The 16,483-nt window shown below is 43.6% G+C and overlaps 3 protein-coding genes across 22 annotated transcripts in view; 2 read left to right on the top strand and 1 right to left on the bottom strand.

Moving 5' to 3' along the window:
• cacna1c (calcium channel, voltage-dependent, L type, alpha 1C subunit) overlaps nt 1-6,234 on the top strand; it is a 111,180-nt gene extending 104,946 nt beyond the window's left edge. For all 18 annotated transcript variants that reach the window (XM_029825802.1, XM_029825796.1, XM_029825795.1 and 15 more), the window contains 4 exons: nt 89-185; nt 386-494; nt 569-731; nt 807-6,234. In XM_029825802.1, coding sequence (XP_029681662.1) covers nt 89-185; nt 386-494; nt 569-731; nt 807-1,304 — 867 coding nt within the window. In that variant the 3' untranslated portion in view covers nt 1,305-6,234. The remainder of the gene's footprint in view (nt 1-88; nt 186-385; nt 495-568; nt 732-806) is intronic.
• A 2,268-nt stretch (nt 6,235-8,502) lies between these two features.
• LOC105417759 (zinc finger protein 585B-like) lies at nt 8,503-11,294 on the bottom strand. 3 transcript variants are annotated; one of them, XM_011613384.2, is made up of 8 exons: nt 11,154-11,294; nt 10,806-11,008; nt 10,626-10,736; nt 10,380-10,475; nt 10,205-10,315; nt 10,011-10,131; nt 9,736-9,936; nt 8,503-9,661 (listed from the first exon to the last, which is right to left on the bottom strand). In XM_011613384.2, the coding sequence occupies exons 1-8, from the start codon at nt 11,167-11,169 to the stop codon at nt 8,697-8,699; spliced, it is 1,824 nt and encodes a 607-aa protein (XP_011611686.1). In that variant the 5' UTR covers nt 11,170-11,294; the 3' UTR covers nt 8,503-8,696. The 3 variants fall into 3 exon arrangements, with proteins under 3 accessions (XP_011611686.1, XP_011611687.1, XP_029681672.1); XM_011613385.2 differs by having other exon boundaries at nt 10,205-10,312; XM_029825812.1 differs by having other exon boundaries at nt 10,939-11,008.
• Nucleotides 11,295-11,499: 205 nt separating this feature from the next.
• Nucleotides 11,500-16,035, top strand: tspan33a (tetraspanin 33a). The gene is made up of 8 exons (XM_003972878.3): nt 11,500-11,765; nt 13,178-13,235; nt 13,352-13,479; nt 13,614-13,688; nt 13,808-13,903; nt 14,009-14,137; nt 14,223-14,384; nt 14,465-16,035. Exons 1-8 carry the CDS (start codon nt 11,658-11,660, stop codon nt 14,564-14,566), a joined length of 858 nt encoding a protein of 285 aa, XP_003972927.2. The 5' UTR covers nt 11,500-11,657; the 3' UTR covers nt 14,567-16,035.
• The last annotated feature ends 448 nt before the right edge of the window (nt 16,036-16,483 follow it).

The raw sequence follows: 16,483 nt of genomic DNA, 5'->3' as shown, positions 1-16,483 counted from the left end.
GCAAACGTCACGCAACCCCGAGCTCCCTTGCTCTTCGTTGACGTGCTGCTGAACTCTCTCCCTCCTCCTCCCCTATCACCTCCTCCAGGCTCTGGCAGTCGCAGGGTTGAGTCCTCAGCTGAGGAGGAGTCACTCGCCCACCCTCTTCAGCCGGCTGTGTTCCACGCCTCCAGCCAGTCCCACAGGTACGCCTTGCACTCATCGCTTGTGTGGGAGTGTATAGGCCCATCTTACTTAAAATAAAACCAAAAAGGTCAATTACTGTGATCATATTACCAAAGAAAACCACCCAGGCTTTGGTACAAATGCTTTTACTCAAGGACAGGAGGTAGAATGTTAGAATATTATTTTCTTGTTGTGATTACTAAGTGGTTTGTGTTTCCAGCCCATGGTAGCGGTGCCTCCTACCAGCAAGTACCCTCTCTAAGATTAGAGGGCTCCAACTCCCATGAAAAGCTCAACACCAGCTTGCCCTCCGTGAATTGCGGGCCTTGGTAAGAGCATCCAATTGTGCCGCTACAAGTCACCGGAGCCTTTGAGACAAATTCTGAAGAAAAATTGTCCCCAGGTATAGTGACAGTAATGGGAACAGCAGAGTGCCCAGTCCGAGCCCCAGCGTGTCTGTGTCTGCTCAAAGACCAGCGCGGCCACTGTCGCTCACGGTGCCCTCGCTGCTTGGGAAGGACAACAGCTCGCTGACTCACGGCAGCGCAGGCAGTCTGGTGGAAGCGGTGAGTAGGATCCATCAGAAGATGCCGAGACGGGTGATTTCAAATCAAATCATGTTCCACCTTCTTGTCCTCCAGGTGCTAATATCAGAGGGGTTGGGTGAGTTCGCCCAGGACCCGTCGTTCATCGAGGTGACCAAAGCTGAGCTGGCCGACGCCTGCGAAATGACCATCGAGGAGATGGAACAGGCCGCCAACAACATCCTGAATGGCAACACCACCACCACCACCACATCCAGCACCTCCTCCACCTCCCAGCACAGCCCGAATGGCAACTTCCTCCCCTTCCATGCGGCAGCAGCAGTGGCGGTGGCGGCGGCGGCAGCAACGCACAGGGACCAAGTGGTCGCCGATGGCGGGGAAGAGGCCGGAGGTAGCAGAGGCTCCGTCCACGGGCCTTCCTCAGTAGAGGAGCGACAAGTGCTGCTAGTGGGGGGGAGGAGTCAAGAAGAGATGGAGGAGGAGGAGGAGGAGGAGGAGGCTGAAGCGGAGGAAGGGTTTGAGATTGGAGGAGCACGGCAGAGGAACAGCGGGCTCTTGGAGGACGAGGATATGGAATGTGTGACCAGCTTGTAGGAACCGTCTTTGACGGATTCAGTTAGCCAACCGGCCCCTCTGTCATCATCAGAGAGTGACGCTTGTCCGTGCTGGCAGCAGCGCCACAGATGACTCTGTCTGTCCCCCGCCCCTCACACAAACACACACCCAAACACACACACACACACACACATTCTCTGCCTCTCTGCCAGATACAACCACTCTGGACACTGGCGGCCACTGACACCCTTAAACTCCTGGTTATGACTTTGTTGGTTTATATAAGTTTTTATGTGTGTGAATATTTGTAGTAAAGTATATCACTCTATACTCTCTATTATCTGAGCGTATGCTCCTATGAGTGTGTGTGTGCGTGTGTGTGTTCTCTACACATGTCTGAGTGTGTCTCTAAAGTGCCTCACAGTTTTATCATGTCCTCAAGTGTGGCGAGCAGAAAACTGACAAGGCGTTCGGGGAAAAACAGAAACAGGACGTCCTATATGGATTTCCTGTGGTTGCCATAGTGTGTTGAATGTTTTCATTTCCTCCACCTATTTTGGTGTTGTTTTGTTGACGTTTGTCCGGCCGCCATGGAGCCAGTGCGGGGACAGCAGACAGGCTTGTGAGGTGCAGGTGGGGGGGGCTCGACAAATCAAATGTGATCGCCTGAGGTCAAAGGTCAACTGATGCTGAAGCGCTGTATTGATTCAACGGGGGTGAATAAAACCCTGAGTGCATTCTCATTTCTCTTCCTCTTTCCAAGCTAGGCAACTTGGAGCACAGCCCTGCCAAACTGGGGGTGGGATTAAGGTCGCGCACCGCCCCCCCCGGCCGAGTTTGTGTGTAACAGAGGAGTGGGGAGTTGAGAGATGGACCAGCAGCCACAACAGAGCTGTGTAGGGCAGAGACGGACCCTCTCTGTCCAATGGGAAGCTAACGCGACACCAGAAAGAGACAAACTCCCTCTATCTGGTTCCTCCTCTTGGGTACTTCCTGCCCCAAACAGGAAATAGGAAGGGATCGTTACATAGAAGAAGAGCGACAGCGAGTCCTCATTTTCTGCCTCATACCTCGCTGTTCCTTGCTCCTCCCTCCTCCTTGGTTTTACCCCACCTGCCTCCCTCCATCGCTGGATTTTTATTTTTTATTTTTTTCCCGCTATTTTCCCACTTCTTTCAGAAAAGGGGAACGTGGCGGTGGAGGACTGACCAGGAGTGAACGACAGACTTCAGGCACGCGTCTGCAGAGCGTCTGCTCTTCAGTAAACCTCACTTCATGTTCCAAGACCCTGGTCTCTTCCTCTCAGTGTGGACCCTTATTGGATTTACCACCTCTCTCTCTCTCTCTCTTGCTCTCTCTCTCTCTACAGACCACACCCGCTATGTATTTAAACCCTTCGATATTGTGCAAAATTGACTAGCCATGACAAATTTTTCTTTTCATAATGATATCAGTTTTAATTTATCCTTGAATTTGTTTGCACAATCGGGGTGCTGGTCTGATAAATGTATTTTTGCTCGGTTTATTTTAGGAGAACTTTAAGAGGTTTTAAGTATCGATGCAGGGCGTAGTGCAGGTGTAACTATATTTGTGTGGGTGTGTGTATGTGTGTGGGGGGTGCCTGTGTTTTAGTACAGGGTGGAAGTGATTGAGGGTGTGTATGTGTGTGTTGGTGTGTATCTAAAGGGGGGTCTTTCTCTCTATCAGTATGCACCTTTTACAGATTGTATCTATTTATTTATTTATTTATTCCCAGAAGAGAAAAAAAGTGCGTGTGGACGTGTGGGTGCGTGTGTGCACGCGCGAGTGCTTACTTGTGTATTCTATACAACTGATTTTAAGCCTAGACAGTAAATTAAGGTAGCATTACAATTACAGTAATGTGTGTCTGTGCGTATGAGGGTTTGTGTGTGCGTGTGTGTGTGTGTGTGTGTGTGTGTATGTGTGTGCGTATGTTTTGGGCCTCCTTAACACAGGGTTACCATGGACAGGCATGCTTCCAAAGCTTTGTGGTTTCTTTAGCAGATCTTTTAACAAAAAGCCTCATTTTTTTTCTCCATTTGCTGCTTTCTTCTTCACGGTAGGCTTATTTGCCCCAAACAGTCAGTGCGACTGGTTCCTTCAGCCACAGCGACGCCTCGTGAACTGGGGGTATGAGGCATCGGTCACTTGGCAGGACCATATAACGCTTATTCAGACATAGTTCCGAAATGAAATATTAGGGCTGGTGTATCGATGCTGCAAGATTTCCAATCCACCTCCGCTCTGCCTGATGTGTGCTCACATCAGTACATTTAAGATCTGATTGTTTTGGTCATTATTAGAATTATATCATGTCACTATTGAAGATTTAAAGGTAAAACAGAAAGCTCATAAACATATATGTGTAGAGAGAGAGAGAAAAATCACTGGAAATTAAGAGATTTTTAAAAAATCAAACACTTTAGGAAGTCCATCTGTTTATTTTCTTGTTTTTAATGAGATGTGTTTTTATTGACTTCCTCAGGCCTCTCTGAAAACAACTTCAACATTCCTGAAAATGAATATCCTTGGCAGCATAAACCACCATAATTTTGAGTGTAGAACTGAAATATTGTGTGCTGAAACATCTGCCCCCTCATGAGTTCTCGTAAAAAAAATAATCTTAAAAGCCACTTGGAAAGACTGACCCACAGATGCCATCGCATTTCAACTTACTTTCGCCATTTTGATTCTGACAGCTTAAAAACTACGTTTGTCGCAGGGAAGAGTACGCATAAACACACTGCCGCGCATCCTGTGCCAGTAACAGACTTATTATGCAACCTCAATGTGAATGTCGAAAGTGTTTTATGTGGCAGCACTGTTGATGTTCCAGGTCATGGTCGTACTACAAACCCTGAATAAGTCTATGTGGTGAGAGGAAATGCCCTCCCTCACCTCTTATCTCTGTTTATCTTCTGATTTGAAAAAACAATTTATGTAATAGTAGCCTTAATTTAAAGAGATATCACAAAATCCTTCAAAAATGTTATAAACTCTAAATAAATGTGGAATTCACCAAACCAATTGGAATGAATAACCTTTATGTTTCCATAAATCCTGACATTCACATGGAGATAACAATGTGAGAGGGATTCCTATGCCTGTAGTGCCCCCTGTGGAGCGGAGAAGCATTGCAGTTTTCTGTGCCCATAACTAGGTTAGCACGAACCGGTGTTGTGTTGATGATGTGAGTGGGTGCCATCCTGCATCCCACAAGATATGCAAAAACAATGCAATAACTGTGATTGTACACAAGGGTCCCCCAAAACTTCTTCTGTTTGTCACATTTTTAAAGTATTCTCGGTTGTTTCCAGGCAGAGGGAGCAATCATACTTGAAATCAGGTACATTGCAGTGCAGTATAGGACAGATGTTTCCTTTATCTTTTCCTTAATCATTGTGCCACAGTCTCAGTTCTGCCTCTGTAGTCAGGAATGTCCGTTGGCATGACAACGTGATTGGTTGGGGTGATGCAACAGAGGAGCCGTTACACCTTCCATACAAATATGTCTGTGCAAAAGATGATTTTGCATATCTTGTGTAGGTTCAGTTTCTGGTTCCAGGCTGATGTTTGACCAGCTGAGAGAAAATCAAACATCCGTATTTAGAGCCCAGATATCACGTAAATCTGGCATCATGACGACGTTTGCATCATATATGTAATATTTCCCTTATCTAACATGTGAAAGACCAGTAAGAACAATTTGTAAATTAATCATATTACCCACAATTTTAATTTAAAAAAGACAGCTGTACATACACTTTATTGCATATTTGACTTATTTTCAACTACCAAATAATCGATATAGATATATAAAATATATATGATGGGGTTTCAAGTATTGAGTGTGCATATAAGGTAACAAAACTCGATTTGTTTAATGGAAACAAAGGTGCAAAAAAAACTTATGGCTGCAAAATGTTAAAGAGTTATGACTCATAAGATTGTAGACGTTAAAAATGTTTCCAGGTTTGCCCACAACTTAAAATCTCAGTGTTTAAACAGCAGTTCTCTGGATTATCTATGGTGATGGCGTGTTTATGACATCATCAGGGTTATTTTCAACTGTGGCGAGACGAGACAGACAGGTTCAGTGAAGGAAGACAATCTACGGATGGTGTGGATGCTGGATGGAAAGTATTTTATATTTAATGGGAAATTTACGTTCAGGGCAGACAAAGTCCTGAAATCTGCCCAAGTAATATCTTATGTGCATGGCGTTTTCTTTCTAGAGATATAAAGTATCGGTCGTATAAGAATGATATCTTTTACCCCACCACTTGCCAATGATTGTATATTTTTATAGATCATATTATAGCAAGATATATACGGATATATTCTAATATTTAATCACCAGAATGTAAGGAGAAGCAAAGTCCCAATCTGGACCAACAGGAGATGATATATTTGAAGAGAAATGATTTTATATTTATGCTGGAGGAGTAGACCAAATGATTTATGGCTCCTTTGGAAAAAGGAAAAGGCTGCTTCACGTTTCATATTCGTTCGTCAGAAAAGAAAATGCACCCGACCGCGACAGGAAGAGCAGTTTTTTGACCAATCTGACTATTAGCTTCACACAGATCCGAATTCTGACACCCTGAAAGATATTCACCCCCCCGTCAGCACAGTCTGGATGTTCCCGGCACCGAGAATGCAATCTGCCTTCCACTGCAGCTCAATTCAAAGGATAAAAGACACGGAACCAAAAACAGATAATGGAAATCCACTTGTCAAGGATTAGATCTTTCTACGCCTTGTGAAAATCATGTAGCTTCAATTTTATTCTTCCGCGAGAGGAACTAAAAAAGACTTGAAATGTGGTTATGCAGCAAGGATATATGTTGTATTTCTTTCATTCCCCATTTTTAATCTACAACTGATGAGTTTTACATGCAGTCTGAATAGAAAGGAGTGCTTTACCAGAGTACCAGAAGTATTAGAGTTATGTTTGCATCCTGGAAAAGGGTTTTAAGGGAACTGTTTTGAATATGCTCTTGTTTTTCCTTTCAATATCAGCATAGCCTACTGAGATAAATTTGAATTCTCTCTCTTTTTTTAGTGGTGTAATCAAATTTCACGCACGCATGCTTTTATTTTGACATCAGCGCCGTTTCAGGAGCTTGGAAAAAGTGGGGAATGAAGGAATTTTGTTATTGTGAGTGAATGACAAGAAATGAAATGCAGGCTGGAGAGCGTTGCAGATGTCTAAATCACTGGTTTCGCAGCTTCTTTAGCATCTGTGGTTGGTTTCACTGACGTGTCAGTGACACGTTTAAGTTTTAAATGTCATGTTTTATCAAAAATTTAAGCACCAGGTTGGATAGAAGAGAGATATGTCGTGCTCTGGCTCAATGCGATCCGACTTGGGAGCCTTGGATCTGTTCGCTGGGCTTCTTTTTTATATTTTCTGGGGGCATTTGGGCCCTCAGGTGAACTATAGATGACTGCTTGCTTGCCCAGTAGATTTAGGAATAATAATAGTAAGTGATGAGGCACCTGTTGTGTAGCAGCACCCCCACATTTAGGATGACTGTTAGTTTTGTGAGGACCTTGAAAGCCTTGTGTTCGTTCTCCCACTGAGATTCAGCCATTTTAAAGGAATTGTGAATAAAGGAGGTCCCTGTTTGCACATATGAGACAGCTACACTGATTTATGTTCTCAGAGCGGAACCCGACACTAGACGCACGCTTCCATGAACGTCACCTTCATACCAGCGCATTTGGAAGAAAAAGACTCCTGCTTTGCCCAACATAGACATGAAGGATCTGTTGTTTTCTGTCCCCAGCATTCAGGTCCTTCTGGTCCATGTGCTCAAACAGATGACTCGGCGCACTCCAGAGCGTCAGGAGTCGCCTGTTTGACAGCAGGCGGTGGGTTCTGTTGTGCTTCGCTGCTTACTGGTCCCGTTGTCTCCTGTTCAGTCGTCTTATGTTGATGTTCAGTCTTAGTTCACTGTTTGTGCAAAGTGTTCGAGGGCCTTTCTGCCATATTTTAGCCGGAGGGAAGTCCGTCATTAATCCTCAGAGGTGTTCACGCGAAGACCCATTTGTTGTAATATTATTAGTGATGCTACTGTTAAGCGTAGTATTTAATAACAACACTATTTATGGGCAGAAAAAAAATGAACTAGAGTGAGTTGTGGTGTTTGCGGTAGCCTGGGAGCAGGTGGCCATTTTGTAATGGAGCACTTTTTAATTACTGGTCTCTCCTTGTCGATTACAAGAGGTTTTATTGGTTCTGAGGTTGCTAGGTGACACTGTCCCAACATCATTTGGTTCCCTCAGCAACAACTGCATGGTCTCACGTTGGACACACCCTTTTTCTTCTTCTTCTTTTTCATTAAGGCAGAGTACTTGATTTTTTTCGTTCCTCATTTCATTTTAGATTTTAGAAAGGGAAAGAATACAAATCAAATAAATCAGTATATTAATTCAATCACTTTTCTACTCCTATTTTCAATAAAAAGTGACATAAAAAACAAACAAAAAGTTGATTTGTAAATAAGTAATGTACAGTTTGTATCTGTAACTTGTCAGTCTGTCATTGGTGACAGAGTCTGTCTTGCTTATAACGCACGCTACCAGTAAATTTAAAAAAAAAAATGGAAAAAGTATATTTAGACTGTATGGTCCCTTGAAAGCAAGTTTTAAATTAATATCTGATGTATATTCCTGTAACATTGCATTTTTATCTGAGGAATGATGTTATTAAAAATTGCAAATAAATTGCATTTCCTACAGCTCCTTTCTTGTCCATCATTTCAACTCCTTTTCACCACGTGAGCTATTCCAGCCAATGGCAATAACTGGATTTCCTGTCACAGCTGCAGGCATGGGTCCTCATTTGCCCCGCGCACCTGTGACAAATCAGGACCATAATGAGCTCCCTTCTGAGTTCCCGGAGTTACGCTGCCTCCCGGCCAGATCATCGTTTGTGGTTCTGATGACTTTCCAGCGTTTTCCTGTTTGCCTGCCTGCCCGGTTCCGACCTTGCCTGTTCCTGACCATTCTATCCTGTCTGCTCCCCGGTAAACCCTGCCTGTCCCCGACTATTCTATTCCGCCGGCTCCCCGGTGAATCCTGTCTACCGTCTGTTCCTGACAATAAAGCGGTGTTTAGTCGACCTCTGGTGTCGCATTTGGGTTCAAGTCTGATGCCTGACAATTTCCAGGATCTGTCACAGAAAATCCACCTTAAAATGTCAATATTCTTTCTGGATGGGTCATTTTTTAATCAGTCTCTGTCCTTGTGGCTCAATGGCAGTACATTTTGGCACAGTTGGGTTTTAAATGTAGTAAAAACCATAACTAGCATGAGCGTTCTTCACACCTGCACCAAAAGATGCAGCAAAATACAAAAAGGAGACTGCATTTGCTTCACATCCAACCGCACATATACAAACCCTTAAAGGTCATTACTATGAGTTGCTAGATGTCTTTTCATATTCCCCTGCTGGGAGAATTCCTTGTCACAGCTTGGACACTTAAAAGGTTTCTCTCCATTGTGGCTGAGCATGTGCCTCTTGACGCAGCCCAAAGTGAGGAATTGCTTCGGGCACTTTGAGCATTTGTATGGCCGCTCACCTGTGTGGGAGCGCATGTGCACTATAAGATGCCCTTTGGTGGAGAAGCCTTTGCCACACTGGGTGCAGGTATGTGGCACCTCGCCAGTATGGGACCGAGTGTGAAGCAGCAGCTCTCCCGAGGACAAAAATGACTTCCCACACACGGTGCAAAGATAGTTCTTCTCCCCTTTGTGCATCTGCATGTGTCTCACGAAGCCGCTTTTGCTTAAACCCTTCCCACAGATGGTGCACGTGTTGCTGGGCCCTTCGTGCAGCCGTTGGTGCTGTTTGAGGGAATAATTGCACAAGAATCCCTTGTTGCACTGGGAGCAGATGAATTTGCGGCCCCTCTTGTGGGCTCTCTGGTGTTGATAATACCCCGAAAGGCTGATGAAGCCCTTCTCACACTGGATGCAGCTGTACGGGAAACTGTGGAGCCTCATGTGAGTGGTCAGTTGATTCGGAAGCTCAAAAACCTTTTCACACTTGGGGCATTTGGTGTCTTTCTCTGTAAAGTTTTTGTTCACTGGTCTCGTAATCAGAAACCTCCTGTCAACCCCCGACAGCTCTCTCTTTTGCCGTCCTTTCCTGGTTTCCAAGTTGTTCTGTTTGGCCGTGTCATCTTGTTTTTCTTTCCTCTTGCTGGTGACTTTCTTTTTCTTAGCCTCTTTACATTTCCCAAACATATTTGTTTTTATGACACTGACAGATATGTGGTGTGCCTCTTGGATGTGCTCTTGTACTCTCTTACTTGTGCAGTGTGTGAATGAACACTGGGGGCAGATGAATGAGCTTGAAAGTTGACCTGAAGGGCAAATGAATCAGCAAGTTAGAAAAAGTATGGCTCAAATTTAACGTGCTAAAAAATCTGATTTTAACCTTTTTTCTTCTTCAGCAGGGGATCGTTCTCAGTGATGGTGGGGCTTTGAGTCAGGTCTTCTTCAAAATGGTCCCCATCAACAGCCTCATTGTTGTCATTAGCATCACTCAAACACTCCGTGTAGATATTTATATGTGCATACGTAACACCAGGGAGAGTCAGAGCAGGCCAAAGTTCATCATCGCTGCCGCTAGAAGCAGCTGAAGAATAGGAAAGAAAATGTGAGCGAGAGCCACCAAACCTAAAAAGAAGGGCACAAACTTGGAAATCTAACCAGAGCTGATATTCTCCATCTGTCTGTGATGAAGCAGAAGGGTCTTCAGGGCAGAGGGTTCGGACAGATGTCGTCCAAATACCTCAGACATTAACGGTGTTTCACTCAGCCATGCCGCCGTCTGAAAACAAGTTGCACAATGATCAAGTTTTTAGAACAACCCTCAGGTCCCAGTAAAGATGAAGTCCAAGTACCTGTTGGAGGTCTGGTATGGGCAACATCTGTTCCAGCTTGGACAGAAACTGAAGCACAAGCCTCTGCAGGCTTTGGTCATATTCAGAGTCATATATTGTGGGAAACACCTGCTGTATGAAAACTCTCTGGAATTAGATTATCATCACAAACTTTTTAAGTTGTCAGTATGCTCACCTGAAAGAACATCTCTTTATCCAATGGAGCATTCAAAAGTTTCTGAACCAGAGCAGAAAAATTGATGCAGGTAGTCTTTAGTGCCTCATCAATGGCCTGGCAAGTGGACATTAGTAAATAATTAGAATAATACAGCCATATGACTAAATACCTTTTCATTTCTATTTATTTTTGTCAAGAGGCCACTTCTGTTTTGCCTTAGAAAAGTTGATGCAAATCAGAATTTTTACATGTTGTTTTTCTTACCATGTGCTGAGTGGAATTTAGTTCAGTCCCATAGACATTGATATGATCCAGGTGCTTCTGGATAACGGGCAGGTTGCTGATGGCATCGCCTCGACAAAGCTCCAGAACAAGCTAGAATGGGAAATGAAATCAAAATCACTGGTCCTTACGAGTAACACGGTACTAGAAGGAATCCCTCACCCTTGCTCTAAGGTTCATGACCAGTTGAGCTCTCTCGCGGATACTCAGAAGCTCTGGTACGATCTCTGTCGCCAAACTTATGAAGTCCGCCACCTTGTCATAATGCATTACAATGTGCTTGTTTACTACTTGCCATATGAAAGATGACAAAAGTCTTATTGGAGGTACAAGAAGCTGTAAGGAAGCAGGAGGCAGAGAGGAACCTGGAAGTAATAGTGGACGACAACGTGACAAAATTAATAACGATAAATTGTCAGCTATCCATCTTCCACCGATTTTGGTTTAATTTTCGAAAATTATTTCTAACTATTGCTAACGTAACAACTGTAAATTATCAATCATACCTACCTTTGCATTCCGCCATTTTAGCCCCTTTTTGGTTTAAAAAAAAAAAAAAAATTAGATATCACGAACAAAATACCACCTCTGTTGTCACACTGCTCGACAGAGACATGTCGTTATAACTTCCGGGTTAAACGGATGTTATGAAAACGGACCAGCCACACACGCTGTCCTCCAAAATAAAGGCTGAAAATTGTAAGTTTAACATCTTCAAAATAAATCTGTGATTTCGTTTGAGAAATTGTGCATATAAAAAGGTAATTAACGGGGTTTATTAATAATATTGTTGTCAACAATACTTACAATTAAGCGCACCAAAAACACACCCTTTTTTTCTCACGCCCAATCAGAGTTGCGCACACGACTGGCGGCAGCTTGTGCGTCCTCGGCGTAAAAGTACGTCTCGGTGCAAGTATCACACGGAAATCTGCACATTATCGTTATCGTTGTGCCATCGAATCAATTTTGCTGCTGACACTTTATTCAAGCGCGTTTTTGACACTTGTCGCCATGGGAGGAAAACGCAGAGGCGCACCTGAACGCACCTACGACGAGGACTTCACCTTTGTCAGTCCTGTGGTCAAATACCTTCTCTTCATATTTAATTTTATATTTTGGGTGAGTGCCTCCTCTTACTTCCAGATTCTCTTTTTGTTTGTAGACACGGTCTGACATTTTAAAGATACTCTATTTGTGGGTTTTCTGGTTACTTTCAATGCTGCCGTCTCACATTCAACTGTTGCACCGTTTGTTTTAGTTACCTATTAACTTTAGTATTCTGCAAAAAAGGGGAAACGGTTTCCAGCAAACAGGACAGCTTTCAGTTCTGGTTAAGAGTGATGTCCTCCTTTACAGATGAGGAAAACAAACCTGTTTATCAATGCGTCAACCATTTCTTGTGCTACTCTTTAAACAACTCTGCATGCTGATGGATCATGCTTCAGTCATTCCACTACTAGCAGAGCATGACACCTAATGTGACAGCCTTTGACATGTTTTCACCATGGTGCTGAGAACAGATTCAATCACAAACAAAAACATAAAGAATCCAGCACAAAGTTCATGGATTTCAGTCTCGAGGCTCTAAGAAGATTTCTTACATTTTCAAGTAGATTCAAACCGCACAGCTAAACTTTTATTTTTGGAGTGTTCCTTCATTTTGACAAATGGGAAGAAAGCACAAAGCACGGCATGTTTTAATGACTAAAAACACGGAGCAGTATGATTTGGACTGGTGTCAAAAAGCGTCACTACCCATATCCTTCAATGATTGCTTTAAACAAGCTACACTATGAGAGTAGCAGTGGTGATTAAGTTGTGAGCATAACTCCTGGCCATGTACAAACAGGATACGGCTGTGCAACAACTTGAAACTCTGCAAAGAGGAATGCTTTGTTTTCATTTCCGGTGCCTCCAGCTAAAAGTTGCTCTTGATGGGACAATCTAGCTGCAAAGGTGTGTTTCCTCCATCTGTAATGAGCCACCACCCCAGTTCATATATGCTGATGATGAACCCCAATAGTTAAGCAAGCTACATCACCTTTAGCATGACTTTTCACCCAGTTTCATTACACTAAAAAAAGCAAAAGTGTCTCCTTTATTAGCCGTGAGACCTAGGTTTGATGAAAAGGCCTGTCTAGATTTGTCCTCCCTGTCTATGAAGGGGCACCGGCTGTGGTAACTGGATCCATTTTATTGAGGGTGGGAGGATTGTTCCTGAGGCTGCCTATTGTACTACTGAGATCAAGAGAGGGTTGCTGAGTGAAAGAGTCTTTATTTTTATAGTGAATGGGTCAGGGTGGGGAAAAGTCAGTGTAGTTTTCTTAGTTTTATACGCTGGTACTTGAAATTTTAGAAAAGTTAAAAAAAAAATAAAACAAGAACAAGGGGTTAAATGTTTGACTCATGCATTCTGGTGATTCTCGACACTCCCTGGGCAAGTAGGAACAAATGTTTCTGTGTGGTTTCTTCTAATTTAAGGATTATTTTTTTTGGTGATTGCACAAATTATCTAGTCTTTTTTTCTTCAGGTAATCTCCATGGTGATGGTGTCCATCGGTGTGTATGCCCGCATGATGAAACAAGCAGGTAAATGCGCTGTTGAGCGTCCCAAGTACACTTTTATTTCTTTTGTTTTGTTACAATCTGTGCAAACTTTGCATGTTAGGGTGCACAAATGAGACTACCGTACTAAACTTTTTCAGAGACCGCTCTGGCCTGTCTGTCAGTGGACCCCGCTATTATGTTGCTGGTCGTGGGGGTTCTCATGTTCATCATCACCTTCTGCGGCTGCGTGGGCTCGCTGCGAGAAAACATCTGCCTCCTCCAGACGGTGAGTTAGGAGCCTTCCAAACAGGCCCCCCCTTCGTTCAACACGCAAGTCGGGCACCTTGATGTGGTTGCGCCCCGAGCAAGGCTCAGTAAGGGCCCTCTCTGTGTTAACCTTTCTTGCCTTCCTCATCACAGTTCTGCATCAGTTTGACGGTGATCTTCTTGCTGCAGCTGGTTGCTGGAATCCTGGGCTTCGTCTTTGCGGATAAGGTAACGGACAAAGAATTTACCTTAAAATCAATGTTGCAAAGTGTAGAGAAAAAACCAACTCATCTTGCAGTGATGTATTAAACCGTTTCACGTTAGCTTTCATTTCACTCGTTGTCCAGGCTCGTGATAAAGTGACTAAAATCATCAACAAGGCCATCACCTACTACAGAGATGACATCGATTTGCAGAACCTCATTGACTTTGGTCAGACAGAGGTAAAGATTGGATCCAGTTCCATACGCCACTGTACATCATTGACCCATACTGGCCTTAACAGACACCTAACAGCACCTTTATCTTAAATCTTTGTGTGTTCCTAGTTTGCCTGCTGCGGTGGAGTTGCATATACTGACTGGTCCAGCAACGTGTACTTCAACTGCAGCATGCAGAACCCCAGTAGGGAGCGCTGCTCCGTCCCCTTCTCCTGCTGCGTCATGACTAAAAGCAAGGTCGTGCTCTTTTTGGCGTCGCTCCGCGTTTGAGCCATTTTCACCTGAACATGATTTGATCTTTTCTGTCACGGTTCTTGAGCAGATGGTGATCAACACCATGTGTGGACAGGGAATGCAAATATTAGAGTATTCAGAAGCTGCAACTTACATCTACACCAATGGCTGCATCGACAAACTGGTGAATTGGATCCACAGTAACATGTTTCTGCTCGGAGGTATCGCCATGGGCCTGGCCATACCGCAGGTAGGAGCTCATATGCACTAACATACACATTTTCCCCGCTCAGATTTCGGATGACCTTTCTGGTTCTTCCACCTCCGCAGCTCGTTGGCATCCTCCTGTCGCAGATCTTGATCAACCAGATCAAAGATCAGATCGAGCTCCAGCGCTACAATCTCAAGCACCGTTCTGACCCGTGGCGCTGACCCCGGCTGGGCCTGAGCCACGGCGTGTGAGCGGCAATTTCAGCATTGCGTTGGGATTTTACAGCACTGGGAGTCTGGGAGTTCTTGCTCCAAACAGTGGTGCGCATTCAAGCTGTTGGAATGCAGGTGGAAACTCTGCAAAGGAGAAAACAGGACTCTGTCTCCACCTAGCGAGCATATTCGTGATTGCACCAAGCTCCACACTGATTTGCCGTTCTGGGTCACACTAATGAGAATAATTACAGTCTACAAAAGGTCATTTTTCACTAGTTTGGACACAGTCAACTGTTTGACATATGTCTGTGTGTTTATTTTCTTTCTTTGAGCTTCTTTTTGTTTGATTGATTCTTTTCTAGATTGTCACTGGAGTTAAAAGTTGTTTAACTTTGTTAAACTAATGGACAGTATATTATAAGGTTACAATAAAGTTATTATATGCATATTTTTGTTTAGTGTATTTAGTGTGATATTGTACTGTGGTCAGATTCAAGAGTAACAGCCAAATATGATCTGATCTTGTCAAAATTGCTGTTTATGTCTGAGCAGATGCTCTGTGACCGCATCGCGCCTGAATGCATCATGTCAGTCCTCTGTTTTGTTTGTTTTGTTGGGAAGTTTCTTGTATTATTTTCAACTGCGAAATAAGAGAAATTCACAAATCAGTGCTAATCGTATGTCTGTGTGTTGAGCTGTGATACCATCTCGTCGTGTTGTGACCACTTCTGAAAGGTGTCGTTTGTTGGGAAGGATCCCAGACTGTCTCATCTCCGGCCAGCCGGCTCTCCTCACTGGCAGATGCAAATCTGGATTGTGAGACATTCCCGGGGTGAAACCTGATGCCTGTAATCTTCGGGAGCAGAAACAGCCCAGCGTGTTCAACTGCCTTTGACGCAAGTCCACAATCTAAACATGACATTTCTTTGTTTGCATAAAGCTAAAGTTACTCCTGCATATGGGATTTTAGCCGGAGGGTGTAGCATAACTGTGAGGGGAAGGAGTGAGATCACAGTTGGGATGTGGTGGGTGTCACACTCTGCTAGGAACAACTGAGTGTTATGAAAAATCAGCAGTTGTGAAAGCAGTTTGTGGATTTATAGCAGTTCCTCATGATGTGTACCAGCGAGTGTGTGTTGGCCAGGCCCCTGACGCAGTGTGTGGTCCCTCTGCCTCGCTCAGACGGCCATACTGCGGATTTCGAGACCCAGCAGAGGGGTACAGAAAGAGAGAGTTAACCCTTTTATACCTGCAGGAGACCAAAGAGAAAGGACTCGTGCACGCTGCATCCATGTGACTGTTGATGACAGTTTGGTGAATATGTTTTGAACCTTCCTGCAGCTGCATACAGTAAACCATGAAAATGAAGCCTGAGCCGTCATGGAAATCCTAAAGGAAATGGACTGAATCTAGATTTTGGTTATTAACTGGGGACAAAGATGGATGCTATAGTGCCAATAAAAAAAACAATAAAACAAAGACTTACTTCTTAATTTATGAAGATTTTTCAGATTGTAACATTTCCACATTGAATATGTCCACTACAAATATATTCAGTGGTTTTCCATGATATTTTTAGACCTATATCTTAATTTGGAACTATCATAGACTCCATTTCAGTTTAGATTTTTGAGGATATTCAGTCACTTCTTGTCATAATAGAATGAGAATATGATTATTACAGTAAGATATATGTATGTCCTATATGTTTTATTCATTCTTTTTCATATTTGTGAGGATTGTATCACTTTTTTTGGAACCCATATGGATAATATTAATTTTCAAACCACATTTTAAATGATGCAACAACCAGTTGACTTCTTAAAAAGCTAAATATCTGTTCGTATACTTTGTCAAGCTGTCTCATAGATCCTAGGACAACTCTGACTTCCGTTCAGCTGACATTTGTGTGCTTCTGGTGAC

The sequence above is a fragment of the Takifugu rubripes genome, chromosome 18, assembly GCF_901000725.2.
Source record: "Takifugu rubripes chromosome 18, fTakRub1.2, whole genome shotgun sequence".
Classification (NCBI taxonomy): Eukaryota; Metazoa; Chordata; class Actinopteri; order Tetraodontiformes; family Tetraodontidae; genus Takifugu; species Takifugu rubripes.
This window is presented reverse-complemented; position numbering and strand designations above follow the sequence as displayed.